The sequence below is a fragment of the Amphibalanus amphitrite genome, unplaced genomic scaffold (assembly GCF_019059575.1).
Source record: "Amphibalanus amphitrite isolate SeventyFive unplaced genomic scaffold, NRLGWU_Aamphi_draft 001742F_arrow, whole genome shotgun sequence".
Classification (NCBI taxonomy): Eukaryota; Metazoa; Arthropoda; class Thecostraca; order Balanomorpha; family Balanidae; genus Amphibalanus; species Amphibalanus amphitrite.
This window is the reverse complement of record NW_024883235.1, coordinates 48,938-66,708: the sequence shown is the minus strand read 5'-3', so window position 1 is coordinate 66,708 and position 17,771 is coordinate 48,938. Positions and strand designations below refer to the sequence as shown.

General features: G+C 47.6%; 1 protein-coding gene across 3 annotated transcripts; it reads right to left on the bottom strand.

Annotated features, from left to right (window-relative positions):
- Positions 1-2,007: 2,007 nt before the first annotated feature.
- Positions 2,008-12,988, bottom strand: LOC122374934 (armadillo repeat-containing protein 10-like). Of its 3 annotated transcripts, none has more exons than XM_043354006.1 (10): positions 12,951-12,988; positions 7,021-7,211; positions 6,381-6,607; positions 5,277-5,485; positions 4,936-5,053; positions 4,619-4,753; positions 3,669-3,799; positions 3,343-3,454; positions 2,926-3,089; positions 2,008-2,637 (listed from the first exon to the last, which is right to left on the bottom strand). In XM_043354006.1, exons 2-10 carry the CDS (start codon positions 7,133-7,135, stop codon positions 2,508-2,510), a joined length of 1,341 nt encoding a protein of 446 aa, XP_043209941.1. In that variant the 5' UTR covers positions 7,136-7,211; positions 12,951-12,988; the 3' UTR covers positions 2,008-2,507. The 3 variants fall into 3 exon arrangements, with proteins under 3 accessions (XP_043209941.1, XP_043209940.1, XP_043209942.1); XM_043354005.1 differs by lacking the exon at positions 12,951-12,988 and adding an exon at positions 12,597-12,671; XM_043354007.1 differs by lacking the exon at positions 12,951-12,988 and adding an exon at positions 11,159-11,166 and having other exon boundaries at positions 7,021-7,119.
- Between the last annotated feature and the right edge of the window lie 4,783 nt (positions 12,989-17,771).

Here is a 17,771-nt window from a genome sequence, read left to right as displayed (position 1 = left end):
AAATACGCTGCGAGATTCAAACGATTATTTGCGTTAGGTAGAGTAGCCGCCAGGCGCCATAGACTACTATGCAACCGTAATTAGGTATTTATTCAGGAATATTAACCATGTTTTAAAAATTTCCTTAATCCGCTTCTTCAGAAGAAAATTAACTTATTCTACTGCTTTTTACGAGACATCCAACCGCAGGAAAGACCACAAAGCTCCAAACTATGGAGCATTTTAGTTCTACGTTGGTTCTACGTATCATAGGCAGGAGGACGTAACATTCATTAAACACAATAAGCTAGGAGAGGTTGCATTTATCTCTATATCCACCTGCTCTCGTCCCCTCACCCGATTTCGTCAGACACAAATTTTAAAAGACACCAGTTTAGTGCGTTAGCTTAGCAGCCATTAGATGAGCAATTACAGCAACTAAAGCCATATACCGCAGCACGGCAGCACTCTTACCCTGCCCTGCAGCGTTAGAGTGCTATAGTGCATGTAGGCACCTTGTATGCAGGTAGACAGTGGTAAAGTAGCCTTGGTAATCTTGGGTAGACCGGTTACGGATGATCGGCACGTGGATTGGTCGTATAACTAGAAATCTAATATATAGTAGAATCTCTAAGGGCATAACCACTATGCCCATTAACACTAACTGATATAACTGGGCATAACAGCCATCAACGGACGTGGTGAGCGATCATTTCGATGACCTCACCAAACCGACTCAACCTAGTGTGTTTACTGCCATATCCCGAATCAACAGATAAACGCCCGTTTGTATCTGAGGACATTTCTTCAGTGGCAACAAGCATAAGTAGTCAACAGCCAAAACAATCACATCACATAATACCTTATGCCAGCAAAACTCGAGCAACACAAAATTACATATAAATAAATAAGTCAAACAACTTTATATCGACATAGTGTTCACCAGCACATGAGTAAAACAACAGCAGAACACCGGACAAACAGCGCACTTGGACGCCTCTCGCCTGAGATACTAGGGTGGCCGGCCGGCCGAGACAATACGACATCGACTAGCTATCTCGTCTCACCCTCTCACACCAGTTCTGATCAGGACGGGAGCCTCTCACACTGGACTCACAGACGTCACAGGCAGGCCTAGACCGTCCCCGACTAGACAGGTGTGCGCTACGGAACACGGCAGAATTAGTGACGAGCGATGGGCATACGGTGCGCCCCGACTAGACACTTCGGCCTCCGCTCCCAAACACAGCAGAACTAGTGACGAGAGAGGGACTCACGGCTAGTCCCAGTTAGACAGGCATGTGATCCTCAACACAGGAGTGAATGGCGGTAGACGCGTAGTACCTACCAGAAGATCTGAGAGTCATCGGTCTAGCTAGACTGTTCGACAGAGTGCGTTCGTAAACACGGCAGAACCGAAAAAGTACGCCAAAACTCATACAAATGCAACAATAGCAGAACCGATCGACGGCCGGTGTCTACCTGTATGACAAACGCAGGGCAGCTCGAATTGAAGGCTGGCATTATTCTCTCGTTCATTGCTACACCATAAATGCCGATGAATCAGCGATATCGGCGTGGCAGTAGCTCACGTGGTTGGCATCGCGAGAACATATCAATTACGTCCAGTCTGCTGGCAATGATCCAAAGGACGGAGTCCAAGCGAAAGTCAGGCGTTCGTTCGAAACGCCGCCAACAATCGTTTGTTTGTTTGTTTGTTTTGTTGGGTTAAGCCCTTTCGGTCTGACAAGACCACTGTAGAGCCAGAAGGATGATAGGAATTAGGGGGAGACATTGGTCTGGGCAGACACCCTAGAGAGTCGCCGGGGCTGAGCCCGTCCGAATGGATAGGTCGACCAGCCCCCAAGCACTCTCTGCACCCGGCTACGGATGCGCTCCCTCGGGAGCAGCGGTGCCGCTCCAAGGGAGCAGCCCGCATGAGATAAAGTTGCCTGTCCAGCCCGGAGTGGGGGTTGCAGCGTGGAGAAGGATTTCTGTATCCTGAGGATAGAAGCACGGAACGGTGCCAACAATCATTGACCTACGAAATATCACAGTGGGAGAGGAGTCCCGCTGTTTTCCAAATTTCAATAACACAACATGCACTCAGATAAGCTGTCAAATTTTACGAGGGTCAAGAGGTTGCAACGAAACTTCAGTGGAAGAGCCAGCCCTGAAGTGCAATTAGACAAGCAATAAGGATGTGAATCATGCAGCGACGGAGCTAAAAACGATTTATCCCGAGGCTTCTGCGGCATGCCGTTATTCGTCAGTTTAGAGGTTTAGTTTAGAATTGTCGTCAGTTATTGGGGAAACATTGGCGAAAGCAATTAATCACGCCGAAATAAAAATATCCATGAAAACTCCATCAGCATAAAGAACCACCAACACTCATCATAAACTCCGCTCCACGACTTATCTCTCACCACTCGAACTCTCACCACCGCAGCCACTCACGCCCCACACACTCTCCAGAGATCAGTCAATCAGACTACAGCCCGGCTGACTAGACGCCTACGGGCGCCGCGCTAGCCGTCCAGCGCCTGCCGCAGCCGGTCAGCCTGCAGGCGGATGTCCTCGGAGGCGTGGTGGGTGGCCAGCGCGGCCGCTTTGTGCGACAACCGCTGGCGGACACCGACGCCAAACAGCTGGGCGTACCTGACAGACGGAGACGGTCGGTCAGACATCGTGTGGAAACAGCAGCAATACATGGGCAGCTCTGGAGGGTACGTCACGGCTGAACAGGACAGTGCAACAGATCACTCATGTTCTAAGTGACGTCAAAATAATCAGCCTTAAAAGAACCTGAGATATAAAAAGGAAGACGAAAATATAATATAGCTAAATCAGCTGAATGATGATTGCCTATCAAATGCATGGAAAATACAGCACTCCAAAGAAATGAACACGATAGTTTGAGTAAAGTCTCCCATCGCCGGCCCTCACATGGTGTCCGGTGCGGCTACTTTCTGCGCCGGTGGCAGGTCCAGGGCCGGGTTGATCTTTAGCCGGGCGGCGGCAGAGGTCAGCGAGGCTAGCAGCGTCACCAGACGGAGCAGCACCGTCTCCTCGGTGCTCGGCTCCAGGTAGTACAGCAGCTTCCGCGGACCCTGTGGGTAACCGGCAGTAGTTGGGAACTGAGAGACAAAATAGTTCTGCCCTAGAACTACATAAGCGATGACGAATTATTGCGGCGTAACAACATGGACATTATGCCAAGGGAACAGTATGACGTACGTTGGCAATTTGAGATCAAATAAGTCAGTCAGACGCGTAGAGTCCCAGATGGACAAATTAGGAAGAGGATGGTGTATTCTTAATTACAGCAGAGCACTACAGTCTTGGAAGTGAGTGCTAACTGACCTGAGCAGCCAATAAGGCCGGAATGGTGACGTCATTACAGGCGAGGTTCACCAGGAGGCGGAGGGCGTGCATCTGCAGTCTCGGCGGCGCCTCGTCTACGAAACTGTACAATCTGAAACAAAATACCATACAAAAATTAGTCACAGAACAAGCTCTGTTCTGCGTACAGGTTTCAAATCGACCTAACATATAAAAAAGGACATCAAACCTGAGAAGCCATGTGCGCAGCATTAATTACAGGCTAAGCTATGAGAAAACTTCCTCCTCGAGCGTAAACAGCATCTGTGAGCTACTAATGTTAAGAGCCAGCCGCCTAGCAGCCTTACATGGACAGGTGGGGCGTGAAGAGCTCGTGCCAGCGGTCGAGGACGGCCACGTTCACCAGACAGGACAGCACCGCCTCCAGCACGTCATCGTCCTCCGTCTCCAGCATGGCCAGCAGCACCTCCGTGCAGTCCTGCCGCCGGAGCGGACACAATCAGGGTGGTGAGTCATATGGCGGCTATCGATATCAAAAGGCATCATTCATAGTTCATAGTCATACCCATATCTCCACACATAATACGGTGCCTACGTACAGCCCACCGCTAAAGTAATGTAGGGTTTTACCAATCTCAACGATTGGCTTTGACTGGCGATTGTTTAATGCGGAGTGATCGAAAAGAAGATGTCAATAGCTAAAATTGCAGCTGCAAGGGTGCAGACGATACATATAAGCTACATTCAAATTTTCATTGTAGTCTGGCTAATCGTTCCTAAGCTTCAGAAGCAGAACATACCCATGACTGAAACCCCACATTACTTCTGCTGTGGACTGTACTTTGCTCGATACAGCTGCAGTCACGTCATTTTTCTCAGTCCTCCCTCCAACGGGCTTTTGTGCCCAAATACAGGAGGGGTCCTACTCTTCCTCCTCCATATCCAATCCCCCTATTATGGTATCCCTATCCCATCATAGCCCTTCCTTATGAGTTCTGACGTGTATCTACTCGTCCTGCGTATGCAGCTGGCCATCCTGAAGTACAATTAACCTGCGTCCTGCATGTGCTCCTGGTTGCCCCAGCGTCCACATATACCGATACTCGCGCTCTCAGTTGCCCCCAATCATGTCCACCTGCAAGACGTGCTCCTGGACTGGCTGTCCCCAGTGTCCACATATACCGATACTCGCGCTCTCAGCTGCCCCCACCATTCACCTGCATGTGCTCCTGGTTGCCCCAGTATCCACATATTCGGCGGCGCTCTCAGCTGCCCCCCCCCCCCCCCCACCATTCACCTGCATGTGCTCCTGGTTGTCGTGGTTGAGCGCCATGTTGGAGGCGGTCTGGGCGGCAGCGATCTGCACCTCGGGACACGGGTGGAGCAGGTGTGCGGACAGCACCGGCAGCAGACCCTCGTGCCGGAACAGAGCCTGCGCGGCGGACACACGGCGCGTCAGCGAACACAGCTGGGTGGGGGCTGGTCAACCGCCCTCCTCACTAAGCACAGGAGACCATAGGCACACCTACACTGACCAAGATCGCGGGACCAATGGCTATGTAGTATGTACCCACGTCCCACACACTGGAAAACGGCATTCTCATTGGTAGTTACCTGGTTGGCGGTGAAGGCGCAGCAGTTGCCGATGGTCACCAGGGTCTTCTTTGTGACATCAGCATCAGAATATCGTGCCAGCTTGATTAGCAGGCTCGCCTCCTCCCTGTCCAACTCTCTACGGGTACAAAGAAGACAGTATAAGAAGATCGCATTCTAGGGGGAAATATATTCTCGGATGGATTTGACGACGCACAACAACGAAATACCAAACCAAATCGCCACCGAAAACACTTCAGCCGATTTATTTGATCCGGTGTTACACCCCGTACCGATTCTTCATTCCTCACTCGTCACCCACTTTCCCGCCATCACACCTGGTTTGTTTGCCTCGGCCGCACCTGGTTTGTTTGACGATGTCCTCCAGTCGCCGCAGGTCGTCGGCGGTGGCCGTCGTCGCCGGCACCTCGCTGGGCCCCGTCAGCCGCCGACGGCGCGTGCTCAGCAGCGCCCGGCCGCGCGGCGACGCCAGCTGCTCGTGCGAGCGCGATGACGTCATCAGACGCACGTCCACCGGCGAGAGAATGCGCGGCGAGCTCCAGGGCGTGCACTGAACGGGGGAAGAGGTCGCTCTCAGGCGATTGGGAATAAACACCACAGTTCAGACACTTTACAGTGTTGCCAGAGTCGGGTGAGGGGGTGGATGAAATATTATTACATCAAACACAAGTTTGTTGAATATGTGAGCATCAATAAGCTGATGCACCAGCGATGCCAAACGAATTAACGTTAAATTACATATCAGGAGCACGACCGCGTGAATGTTTGCAGTACAATTGGCACACAATATTCCAAACTATATAGCTGCTAAACACAACGATGAAAAAGTCACTCCGTTCAGTATCAAACCAAGACAGCGGCGACATTCATGTGAGACATACGTCTGCAGTCTCCAGAACCACACTTCCACGTCCATTGCCAATCAGCTGCGATTGCTTAGCAAGTAGCACTCATGCTACCATCCACCTTTTCTGAATGAGCACCCGGTGCACAGTCTGATTTGCGATCTGCGATAGTGCACCAGCCTGCGAGCTGCCAAAGTGCGACCGGAGGACTGTGATTGTGCGACCGAGGGCTGCGATGATACCCCGACCTGCGATAGTGCACTGAACTGAGAGCTGCGGCAATGCACTCAATCACTGACTAGCGGACTGCGATAAAGCACTGACATGTGAGCTGCGGTAGTGCGACAGCAGGGTGCATTAGTGCACTGACCTGCGAATAAAGTGCACTGACTTGCGAGCTGCGGTAGTGCGGCAGGCGAGCCGCGGTAGTGCACTGACCTGCCAGGTACGGTATTGCTACCCTGCGAGCTGCGACACTGATCTGCTAGCTGCGGCAGTGCACTGACCTGCGAGCTGCGGTAGTGCGGCCGTCGGGCTGAGAAAGGGAACTGACCTGCGAGCTGCGGTAGTGCGGCCGGCGGGCTGAGAAAGGGAACTGACCTGCGAGCTGCGGTAGTGCGGCCGGCGGGCACCCGTGTCCTGTGTCTGGATGGCCAGCATGGTGTCAGCGAACAGGCGCGCCTGCAGGTTCAGCTCGCGGATCCTCTCCTGGACGGAGCGCGGCTTGACGGTGAGCGTGCCGGCGGCTCCGTCCAGCTCGGCGCGCATCATCTCGTCCGTCTGCGTGGTCTGCGACAGTCGGCGCAGGTACACGCCCTTCCGTTCATCTGCAACGGCCCCGCCCGCGTCAGACCGGGCCGACAGCCAACGGGGAATGGCAGGCTGGTGGAAAGCCGGATCGACAGCTGAAGTTCTGTGGTAGGTAGGCAAACCAGCTACCTGATTTAGCTCCTGCTGAGTATTTACCAATAAATAAATCATGCATTTAAAGTAATGATGAATGGGATTCACTGGATATCCATAAAGAAGAACTATGCAATACAAACAAATTTAAATGTGTACGAAAGGATACAAAAATGTTTATCACATGTTCATGCATCTCTGGTTAAAGATATCAATTATCTGGAAATCTGATATATCATTCAATAGACAGTCAACATCACATCAACTGCCAGTAGGGACAAAATGCAGACCATGCATGCTGTAGTACCTATAAACGAAAATGTCATGTATGACTTACTTTTCTTGTGCTTCCTTTTACCAATTTGATTCCTAAAGAATGTGTATCCAACATAGGCAAACCCTGCAAAGACTGCTGAGCAAAAGGCCACTTTGCTTACTTCTCTCTCATTCATGAGTAGGAGCAATCATTTAAAGCTACAATGCAGCAAATCAAAGTTAAGTATCAAGCTGGGAGGCCCTTGAAAACACCTGCAACAAATAAAGAAGTCAGATGCTTTCATAAAAATTTAACAACAACAACCATAGCAACTGTTTGAGTAATTTGATGACATTTGAAGAAGGCTGCCATAGGTACATGACAGCCTTCTAAAAATGTCAAAATTGCAATTAAATAAAATGTCATGAAATTGAGTACTGTGTCGAAATCTTAGTTTGACCTTATGAGGAAGTTGAAAAAGTATGTATACCTATTGGTTGAGGGTTTGTGTAGGGCCCTACTTCACAGCACAATGCTTCAGCGCATTACTGCATAGTGCATTGGCACGGCATTTAAAACAAAATTGCCTGAACGCTCCAGCATTACAGGCATTCCAGCGTTACCTACAGGCATTTATGTTTCCATGAAAACCCTTTACACTGATACGTGTAGCGCACTGCAACGCCATGCAGAGAAACGACCCTGACAAATTTGTTCCTTTATGCCATCTACCAGATCAAGCTTCCACTATTGATAACCTCAACTCACAACATGGGCGTCGAATGCGGGGAGGGGGGACGGGTCCCCCCAGTCGAGGGATCTGGGGGGACGTCCCCTCCAATAAAATCACTCATGAATGTTGTAAAAAGTTGCTATTTGCAACGATTATTCACAATGGAGCTAGGTAAACAGAAACAAAGCTTCTTTAAAAGAATGCTGATGCTGGTCAATTCGACCGTACACATATAAGACCTCAGGTACTTCATCAGCTTGTTAAATTCGGACAGGTCATAGACCGGTAGGCAAGGGTGGCGCCATAGAGGAGGGGACGGAGGGACTTCCTCTCCCAGTCAACGGGGTGGAGGGTTATCCCCAAGGTTATCCCCTCCTGTTTTGTTTATTGCTTTCGGTATAATGCTTCTAAATGCCCTTTTTATTCGAACACATACCAGGAAACTCGGTGAAGCCAAAATTTCTATACCCACACTGACAAACAACTTCACCCGGATATGACTGATATGATGAGCGGCACCAGTGCATTAGACAATTTGTGGCATAGACCTTAATCGCGTAAGCCTTTTTTAGGGCTAGGCTCCCTTCCTTCGGTTAGATCCTTCCAAACAATGCCTGGACCAATTTTTGGATTGCCTACCTAGTGCTCCATTGTCCATTTGACATAACATCACAGGTATAAATATCCGAATCATATCCGAATAAATATCCGAAGCACCAATTGCTTCGGCGTTACGGTAACATTATTTAGACTGCGGAGTCGATTGATCAACTCCGTTTAATGTCAATATGATGATCGATTCAATAAGAGCAACTGCATCCACCAAGGGCGAAGTTCGGTCCCAAAGTCTCGGGGACAGCTGCAGAAGCCACACATTTCAGAGTATTCACATTACTCAAGACTGTCCCCCACTTTCAAACGCTTCTCCTCCCGTGCTAGGCAAACCGACAGTCGAAGGGGCTCACCATGGCCTTTGAGGGTCTGATGCTGGTGCGAGAGGATCTCGTCACGGTCTGAGAGGGTCCAGGAGGTTTTGATACTCGGTGTGGGCCTATATTGGTCTGACCCCTACATAACCACCGTCCACCAGTCACCACGGCCAACAGAACCTCCAGGTTTTTTTCCACCCATTCTCGGGAAACTGGGAATATGACTGGCTACAAACTGGCTTCATATATTTTGACTAACCAGTTAAAAGCATGACCCCAATCCAGAAAATGTTGACTCCGACTTCGGAGTCGAAGTCTGAACGATTTCGGTGACTCCAGCTCCAACTCTGGCCAGAACTGTCAACACCAACCGACTGCAGCTCTGACCCTGCAGTCGTTCAGTTACACTACACGAATAGTCCAACTTGTAGGAAATCGGCAGCATAGGTACACCTATGGTTAAAAATACCAGAAGTTTTTTGTTTTAAGAGCAGGGCTTCTTGACTTGGTGACCAGTCCTTTGGTGTTCTGGTATCAAACTTGTTACACCAGCTGCAGCATTTATGTGTTTTGGAGCTGTTTTGCCAAGTGATTTTGAAAAATTTTGCGGTGGCTCACTGCCAATTCATACTAGAGAGTCAGAGACAAAAAGAGATTGTGAGTTGTGACAAATAAAGCAACTCCCATGCATGTATGTATGCATTGACTATCATATTGACGGCATACATCAACAATTATACCCTGATAGAATAGAAGACCAGCCAGAGGCTCTGGTTAACTGTATCAAAATTAATCTGATTTCAAACGTGTACCGTGTAGGAATTCGGCCCATTATCATTGAACGGATAATGCATCAGCCTGAAGAAGTAGGTACGGTAACGACACCTAACTTCAATCTGGGGTTGGCGCCGTTTTTGGCACACCTGTTCGTGCATCTTTTCCGCACATGTTGTGAAAATTTCAGAACCAGGTCGCCTTAGGTCAGGTCACCAGGTCACGCCAAGTGACCTCACCTCAGAAAAAAATAAGAATGCTCGTCATAGCTACACCAATTGATCGACTGCCTTGAAACTTTCAGCAATTGATTAGAGCAACAATATTTATAAAATGTATATCTCGGAATTTTGATATCGGTGACCTAAGGTCAGGTCAATTTTGCGGCCTCTCCATCATAAGTCAATGGGAGATAATTAAAAAGCGTCTGTTTTGCACGAACGCTATTCTAGACACTCTCAAACATTGAGATATAGGTAAGATTGACACACTGAACCGGAAAATGGCAACTGTGACCCCTCGATATCTCCCAGAGGTCATCTCAGGTCACGAACAGAATCTAACAGTTTTTCGCTAATAACTTCTGATAGAGAGGTGCTAGAGCGCTGAAAACGCCTTAGATGTGTTCGGCTCGACGTTGCGTATCGACTGATATGCAACATGACCTTTTCCGGTCAGGTCATGACCTTGACCTGAGGTCAAATTTTCAAATTGACCTTTCAAGGTCAACTTATAGTTCATTCGACGCGTCTCGACGAGAGGAACACGATGCTGGCAAAAGTAATGGCATGGCTCTTATGAGTCAAAAGTTATTGCCGAAAAACCGCTTTTCGTAAAAACGGCTATTTTGTGACTTTTTGCCCTCTGGAGGCTAAACCGTTGACCTGAGGTCAAATCTGAAAACATTATTCAGAAAGGTCTGTAAAAGGGCTATCGAATGCGCTTTTCCGCGGCGCTGTAGCTCTATCAGTTCCCGAGACAGCCGTTGGCAGTTTCCAAAATATTGAAATAGTCAACATTTTACCTTTGGTGACCTCTGGTGACCTGACCTTTGACCTGACCCAAAAAATGACCTAAGTGTTTTCGTCCTTATTTTGGACGTTCTTTCGATTGCCACTTACTGCGTGTCGCTACGCGGCCCAGGAGCCGAGTTAGAAGGGGGGTGTTCAGACACACACACACACACACACACGGCCCGGCGCGGAATCTCAGAGCACCGGCGCGGGTTAAAGGCACTCATTAGCACAAGTTTCTCTGTAGAATGAGAATGATGCCTATATCATATGAATTAACTAATATCTGAACTGGGACAGACGAGAAATGTGACCCACTTGTTTCCCTAGTTTTTCTCAGGTTATGACTGAGGGGAGCAAGGGCAGCTACAAGTAGATGTCTTCAGCTTGGGCTGGAATCGGATCATGACATAGGAATAAGGTACCAATTCAGATTCCTGAACCCACTTTAAATTCCGGAACGAATGGTACAGGAAAATAAATTGAGGCTGAATGATTTTTCAAGCGATTATCAAGATCCATGAATTAATTGGAACGAGTACACAACTTTAACATTTCTGAATTGAAATTGCTTTGGAATCCTCTCAACTCTCACTTCTCAGGGCCCTGATCCTGATACTTCCTTGAGTTCCTGAGTCCAGTTTCAAAAAGCCTTTCAAAGCCTTTCAAAATTCTGGCTCCGCACTTAATAAGTAAGCATAAATAAAAGTGCATTTAGGGCCTTGAATATCGATATATAACAAATTTTCTCAAAGAAGCAAATCGTAAACGCTGTAAAATTCAGTCATTCAGCTCAGCATTACGAAAATATCGAACGCGCCACTTTTGTATTCATTCAATAAAAATAAAGGATAAAATCTCAATGAAAAATTATACTTAATTTGAATCAATGACATCAACCACTCACCAATCAACTGCTTGCTTTGAAAGCGGGGTGAGACTAAATGCTTACTTCGAAATCTAAGCTGCGTTGCGGCATTGGCGGTTATGTGCGGCGTGTACAGTAGGTCTACTAAAAAAGTCCCCCGCTCCAGAGGCGGCCGGCCGGCCGAACCCCCGGATTCCAGCCCCGACTCTATTGCGCAGGCCGCGGCAGTGACACGGGTCAGGTCGCGGCGCCCGGCGAGTGGGTCAGTTGGCGGCGGCCGGCCGTGGAGTGAGGACGCCGTGTGTGGGGCGCAGAGATGCCGCAGTGCAGAGGAGGGGAAGATAATGACTCTGCACGATGCCGGAAATGATGCCTTTGTGATCTAAATTAAACACCTGCACTGCAGTGCAAATCCTCCCTTGCCCCATTCCTATTATATCATAATACTTCAATAATCCGTAATGACCATTCAACGCAAGCAAGCAAACAAAACAACCCGTTTAGCGGCGACATCATCTTGGATAAAAAAGCGACAGTGATGATTAGAATTGACTTAGCGCGAGGGCAAATCGTGGGGTAGGGTGAATAGGTCAAAAACGCCCCCATTAAGCGCGAAACCTTCGGACACTCAACCCAACCCAGATTACTCAAACCTTTGGGCACCATCATGTAGCTCATTCTTTTTACTACGCTTTGAGACCAAGAAAAGACACTTGCGTGTGGTATTTAACCCCCCAAAAAGGTTTCCGCATACCCTTACAAAAGGGCGTTTTGCCCCACACCCTGGGTAATACGCCCACACCCATGTGCAAAGCGCCCCCACCCCATCCATCAACAGAAAATGATGAACATGGCAGAACTTGACGACATTATGACGTCATTTGTGGTCAACATATCATAGCCTTTGGAATAAAATGTTGTTGCAATGTGTAAAATGGATGCCCGGAGGAGTCCTGAAAGTTTGGTAACGATATCTGCAGTCGTTTAGGATATATCAGCAAAAAAGGACAGGGAGAGGCCTTTTCGGCCCCGACCTACAGGGCGCTACCCTGCACTCTCACCACCGTGCAAAACGCCCCCCTTTCAGAAAACTGGGGGCGTCTTGCCCCATGCATCGAGTAGGCGTCTTTCCCCATCCACTCCATTTCCGGTCAACAAAATATTGACAAAAAACGCGCCACTAACGCCGCAGCATAATAAATTCAACAGAATGACAATAAAACGCAGTTTTGAGTGATGTGCACAATAGCAAGTTTTGTGATATAAAGAGGGCATCAAAAGCTTAGGAATCTTCTGTAAAAACAACAAAAACAACACCCAAAACCAACATCAGCACCTACCCACGCTGCTCCTCAAGACGCAGAACCGGAAATAGAGAACTACGTAAACAAGCAACTGACTGTTCTGAAAGACAGGATAAAACACCTATCCGCCGATAAGATCTACGATTTTTTTAGGGGAGGCGTTTAACCCGGGGGTGCGTTTTCCCCACAGTTACCCTATATATGTAATATGTATCATATGCCGAGTATTTTATTCCCATCTAGCAAATTAAGATTGGGGATCTTGTCCAACAAGTCAGCGGCCGTTCTAGACACAGATAAATGCTTTGTTTTCGGTCGCATCATTATCTGCAATAATTCGAAGCGAGGTTTAACCCTCGCCGGCCGAGAAGAGGGGATGGATGCCGCCACCATGTATTTTTTGCGGTAGCTCAAAGCACACTGATGATAGAAGGCTGACATTTCATATGCCTTATATTTGATTCAAGCCGGATCATTTGAAATCAACCACGTTTCCATGTCAGGTCACTTAACTATGACGTCTTAAGTAAACCTCTGCAGACTGCACGGTTGTCGGTTATAAAATGATGCAAATCCGTAACGCACTTAGTGTCATATAAGCATAATGGGAAAATATGGAAACTGTTAATTTGGCGTCGGAAATGACCTAAAAACTATACCTCAAGCACAAGAAATCGTGACTTCATACATTCTTGGCAAGGTTTAATGCTTCACTTTTGCATTGTTCACCTTGCGTGACGGAGTGCTCGTCAATAGGAGTGCTTCGTCAATAACTCCCGATCAAAATGAGCTAGCCAGTCGGGACAGCCATCAATGGACTCTGCAAGACTTGCCGAATCAAATGTTATGCAACATGTCCTCCTTTCAACAGCTTCGTGACCTGTGTTGCCCTAACATGACATTGACCTAAGCATCCTAAATTGCTTCACCTAAGCAAAAAAGCATATAAATCGACGCGTCTGAGAACAGAAAACACGATTGTATCGAAATGACGATAATACGACCATTTTTTGGCGAAGTTATTCACCAAAAACCGATCCAATGCCTTGGGGCCCTTGACCTGCCCTAAGAGGTCACTGCTATTTTAAAGGGACCCTCCCACCTTCAAAAAAGTTAATGAATTGGCATGAAAGTGATGTCGCTCGGTTCAGAAAGAGCAAAAACGAATATCTACCAAATTTCATCGAAAAGTATTCACCGGTTTTCAAGATATTATACTTTTACTTTTGTTTACTTTTTGGGATCTCCGCTGTTCCTAGCGACTTTATTTGAAAGTGCGGCATTTGTTGCGCGCAAAGCAGCATATACCACCGCGTGCTACAAAACGTTTTAGTCAAACATTTAACGGACTTTCGAAAGCCTGATGACGTCATCAGATTCCCGTAATGGTTAAGAGATAGGGACCACGCTGGTCCCACCCTGCAAGTAAAGGGAAGAAATTTCTTGAACACCATAAAGCTGCGGGGGTTGCGACTAGGATAAATGGTGGTTTCTGAGCCTGGCCGCAAACTTGGCTATCTCAACTCAAAACTAATGTTAAGGTGGGAGGGTCCCTTTAAAATGGGGTAACAGTCGCTGCGTCACGTAACGACGCAAGCGCTCGTTTTTTCCGCGAGGCTCTAGCAGTTAGCTCAATTATAGGAGCTAAACATGGGGTTGGGGAATCGCTCCCTTCTCACTCACTATTTGGCCGGGATAGTGCTTGCAATTATTGTTAAAATTTAACATTTTAAGATTTCAAATGACCCATTTTTTTCGCCTAAGTCAAGTCATTCAAGGTCATAGCACCAGGTCACGTTAAGTGACCTTACCTCAAGGAAAGTTCTTGTGCTCATCATATCTAAATACATCGACTAACCGATCGCTTTAGAACCTTCAGCGATTTCAATGGGCAACAGTATATGTATTTGAAACGTTTTTTTTTTTTTGCAAGTTTGACATTGCTGACAGAAAGGTCGGGTCAATTTTGAGATCGCTGAAGTCAATGGGAGAAAGTTGAACTGCGCTTTTTTGGACGGAACGCATAATAAACACTCTGAAAACATGTGGTGCCTGATGAGATGCAAAACTGAATGCTAAAATTGTTTGTTTTGTTGGGACTTGGGAGCCATCTTTTTTGGTCTGAGAAGGCCCTTGCAGAGCTCTATGACATAACTATGCTCTGGTGTAGTAATTTGGTTGTGCGAGCCAGCGACAGTGATCTGCGGAAGCGTGACTGTTCCCGTGGGACGATTGCCCTGTCGGGGCGGTCCAGCCGTCTCCCCAACGGTCACCCGAAGAGGATTATGTGTCCTGGAATGGAACCGACATCAACTACAGGTTGGCTGGTGGGGTGACCTCCAGTCCAGAGAGGGAAGCATGAAGACTAGGGGCGATGCGGATTGGTTTTTCCTGAGGATAGCGAGGACGGAAGGAATCTAGCACCCTTGACCCCGGGTAACTTTTAAAGGGGGGAAAGCGGAATTTCCCCCCTTCGAAAATTCCGCTCCCCTTTCAAATTGTGCGTGAACGGCTAGGGAGGGAAGGGGGAATTTCCCCCTTTCAAATTTATTTTTGAGCCCATTTTCAATCAATTCGCTACTCAGATTCTATAATCATCGTTGATTAGACTCTAGTCATCAATCAACGTTGCTGGCGCTTAGATAATTTTCAATTTGAGGTTCCATCCAACCATTTTACGTTCAGTGCAGCGCAGCGGGAACTACAGATTTGACCCGATACCGATCGGATGGTCGGTGGGACCGTCTCTTGTCTTGTCTCTTCCGTCTCTTCGCAATCACTGACATATCGCTACAGGCGTCGGCGTAGAAACTGGCGAGGGACGGGGGTCATGACCTCTTACATTAACACGCATAACACGCTGCGAACCAGGGGTCTTCCTTCGAACCAGGGTCCTTCAATCGGTCTTGGCCTAGCAAAAATAGTCACGTGTTAACCTCTCTCTATTTAGAAAGGCGCTAATTGATGTTTGGCCAGGGTAATAGGTTGATACTACTGATTGACATTTGCAAGGGCGCAGTCAAGTTGGGACCTCCCCCGCCCCTTACCGCCAAGGTTACCTACGTATATTTTTTAGCTATTTTTTTTTGGCAACCTTACAATATAAAGTGGCCAGAATCCGGGGAGAGAGTAGGATTTGGGGGTAGGTAAGGTTCTGCAGGTGCCATCCTAACAAAAACCTAATGGCATTGGGCCCCCCTTTCAGATGCCCCTGGATCCGCCCTGGCCCCGAACTTAAATCCCCCTCTCGAGTTCTCCTGTAAAAGTAACCCTAGACTTGACCCTTCCTTATACTGAATGTATCTCAGGCTGTTAAATCTCCTAAGCGTTTTTTTTTTCTCGACATCGTCAGGGTGTCATTAATAAAAATATGAAATCCGGGAGGATAAATTAAATATAGAAATTGTGGCCAACAGAACATTATCAGTTGCGTTCAACATACTCGTAAGCATGATCACACACCCAGCTTACACATGAGCCATGTAATAAATATTTTGATAGACATGCTTAAGTTATGAAATCATCTAAAGTGTTTGTAAAGTTCCACGATACGGATCTAATATCCTGCTATGCATCATGACCATTTCTAGTCAGGTCATGTCTTTGAACATAGGCCAAATTATTCAAATGACCTTTAAAGATCAACTTTTGATTCATTCGAAGCGTTTTGATCAAGTTTTGATAAGAGGAACACGAGGCTGGTAAAATTAATTTCATGCAATTTTAGCTTAAAACTTTTAGTGTTTGTGGAAAAGCAATTGGTTTTCTCATAATACCGATGGTGGCAGACGGCAGTTGCTGTTATTTACGTGCTAAGCCGTTGACCTTAATTAAATCTGACAATATTATTCAGACATAGCGGTAAACAAGCTGCTTGTTGTGTTAGGTTAGGCTTTTTCGGTCGATTTCAGAGTGGGAAGGATGACAGGAATTAGGGGGAGACAGGGGGCCTGGGCGGGAGTTCTGGGCCTCATGCTCCGCTGGGGCCGAGCCCATCACGTGGGTTGGATTGCCCTGACACATGGATAGCCCTGGGCGATGTTTCACGGCCCCGCTCTGCAGCACGCTGCGCTGCGCTGCCATGCATTGTTGCGGCGGTTGATATGAATTCGGCTCCACGCTAGCGTTACGAGCTTCCGAGTCTGTTGATGTTTCCATGGAAATTGGAAACCCAATGCACCGGTGCGCGCAACGCACCCTGTCCAAGCAAAATTTTACCATCGATGACCTCTGGTGACATGATCTTTTGCTCTGACCCGATCTAAAATTGGCTGAAGTATTTTTTTCTGCTTTTTGCTACTTTTGACGCTACTTCGAATACCACTTAAATGCCCAAAGCTGAGTTATAAGAATGATGCTCAATCCCCATTTCCCCTCCAACAGGGCGTGACAGTCTAGGCATTCCTGTGGGCACGGGCTAACAATGACTATCCCATAATCATTGTGGCCATGAATGATTATTCTTTAACACCGGTAACACTGCCATTCTTTAACACCGGTTTCGCTGCGCTGAGCGGTGGCCGTCCCGTTTCAGTTTGTTGGATTCTACGGCTGGCTGGCGGAAAGCGTTACCGGCCGCCCGTCCACCGCCCGCGGGCCGGACCGAGCGGTCCCGCTGACCCTACCTGACCTGAGCCCGGCGCGATATCAATATGGGACGGGCAGACGGGGGTTCGGCTCAGCGAATGCAGCGCCCACTGGTGCTGGGGACTTTTTTAATAGACCTACTGTATGCCGCATGATTAGTAAGCGGCGACCACTAAATTAAAAGCTCAATAGCTTTGACCTGTTTTCAATGGATAACACTGCATACCAAAAATGTCCATCGCTCTCGTCATAGGATATTTAGATTTAAATAACTAACTTATCTACATCATTGTTTTGAACCAAATTTATACTTTCAACTTGACCCGCGCCAACCTGTTTTCAATGAATAACACTGCATACCAAAAATGCCAATCGCTCTCGTCATAAGATATTTAGATTTAAATAACTAAGTTATCTGCATCATCATTTTGAACCAAATTAATGCTTTCAACTTAGTACTCACTCATTCCTTCCTTCGTTGGCTCCAAACAGTCTTTCGATTGTGTGGAAATCGTATGCCAAATCCCGCACCTGTATACGACTGGTGCATATAAAGGCCGATGTAAGAATTTCAATAGGCTCTTACATGCGATTTCCTGGCTACCCAAAAAGTCTGTTTCAGTC

Bases quoted from the DNA above. Each gene is read 5' to 3' on its own strand.
- LOC122374934 (XM_043354006.1), bottom strand. From the start codon at position 7,135: ATGAATGAGAGAGAAGTAAGCAAAGTGGCCTTTTGCTCAGCAGTCTTT. The intron at 6,608-7,020 runs GTAAGTCATACA...GGGCCGTTGCAG, and splicing joins TAAAAGGAAGCACAAGAAAA to ATGAACGGAAGGGCGTGTAC. The intron at 5,486-6,380 runs GTCAGTTCCCTT...TCCCCCGTTCAG, and splicing joins CGCACTACCGCAGCTCGCAG to TGCACGCCCTGGAGCTCGCC.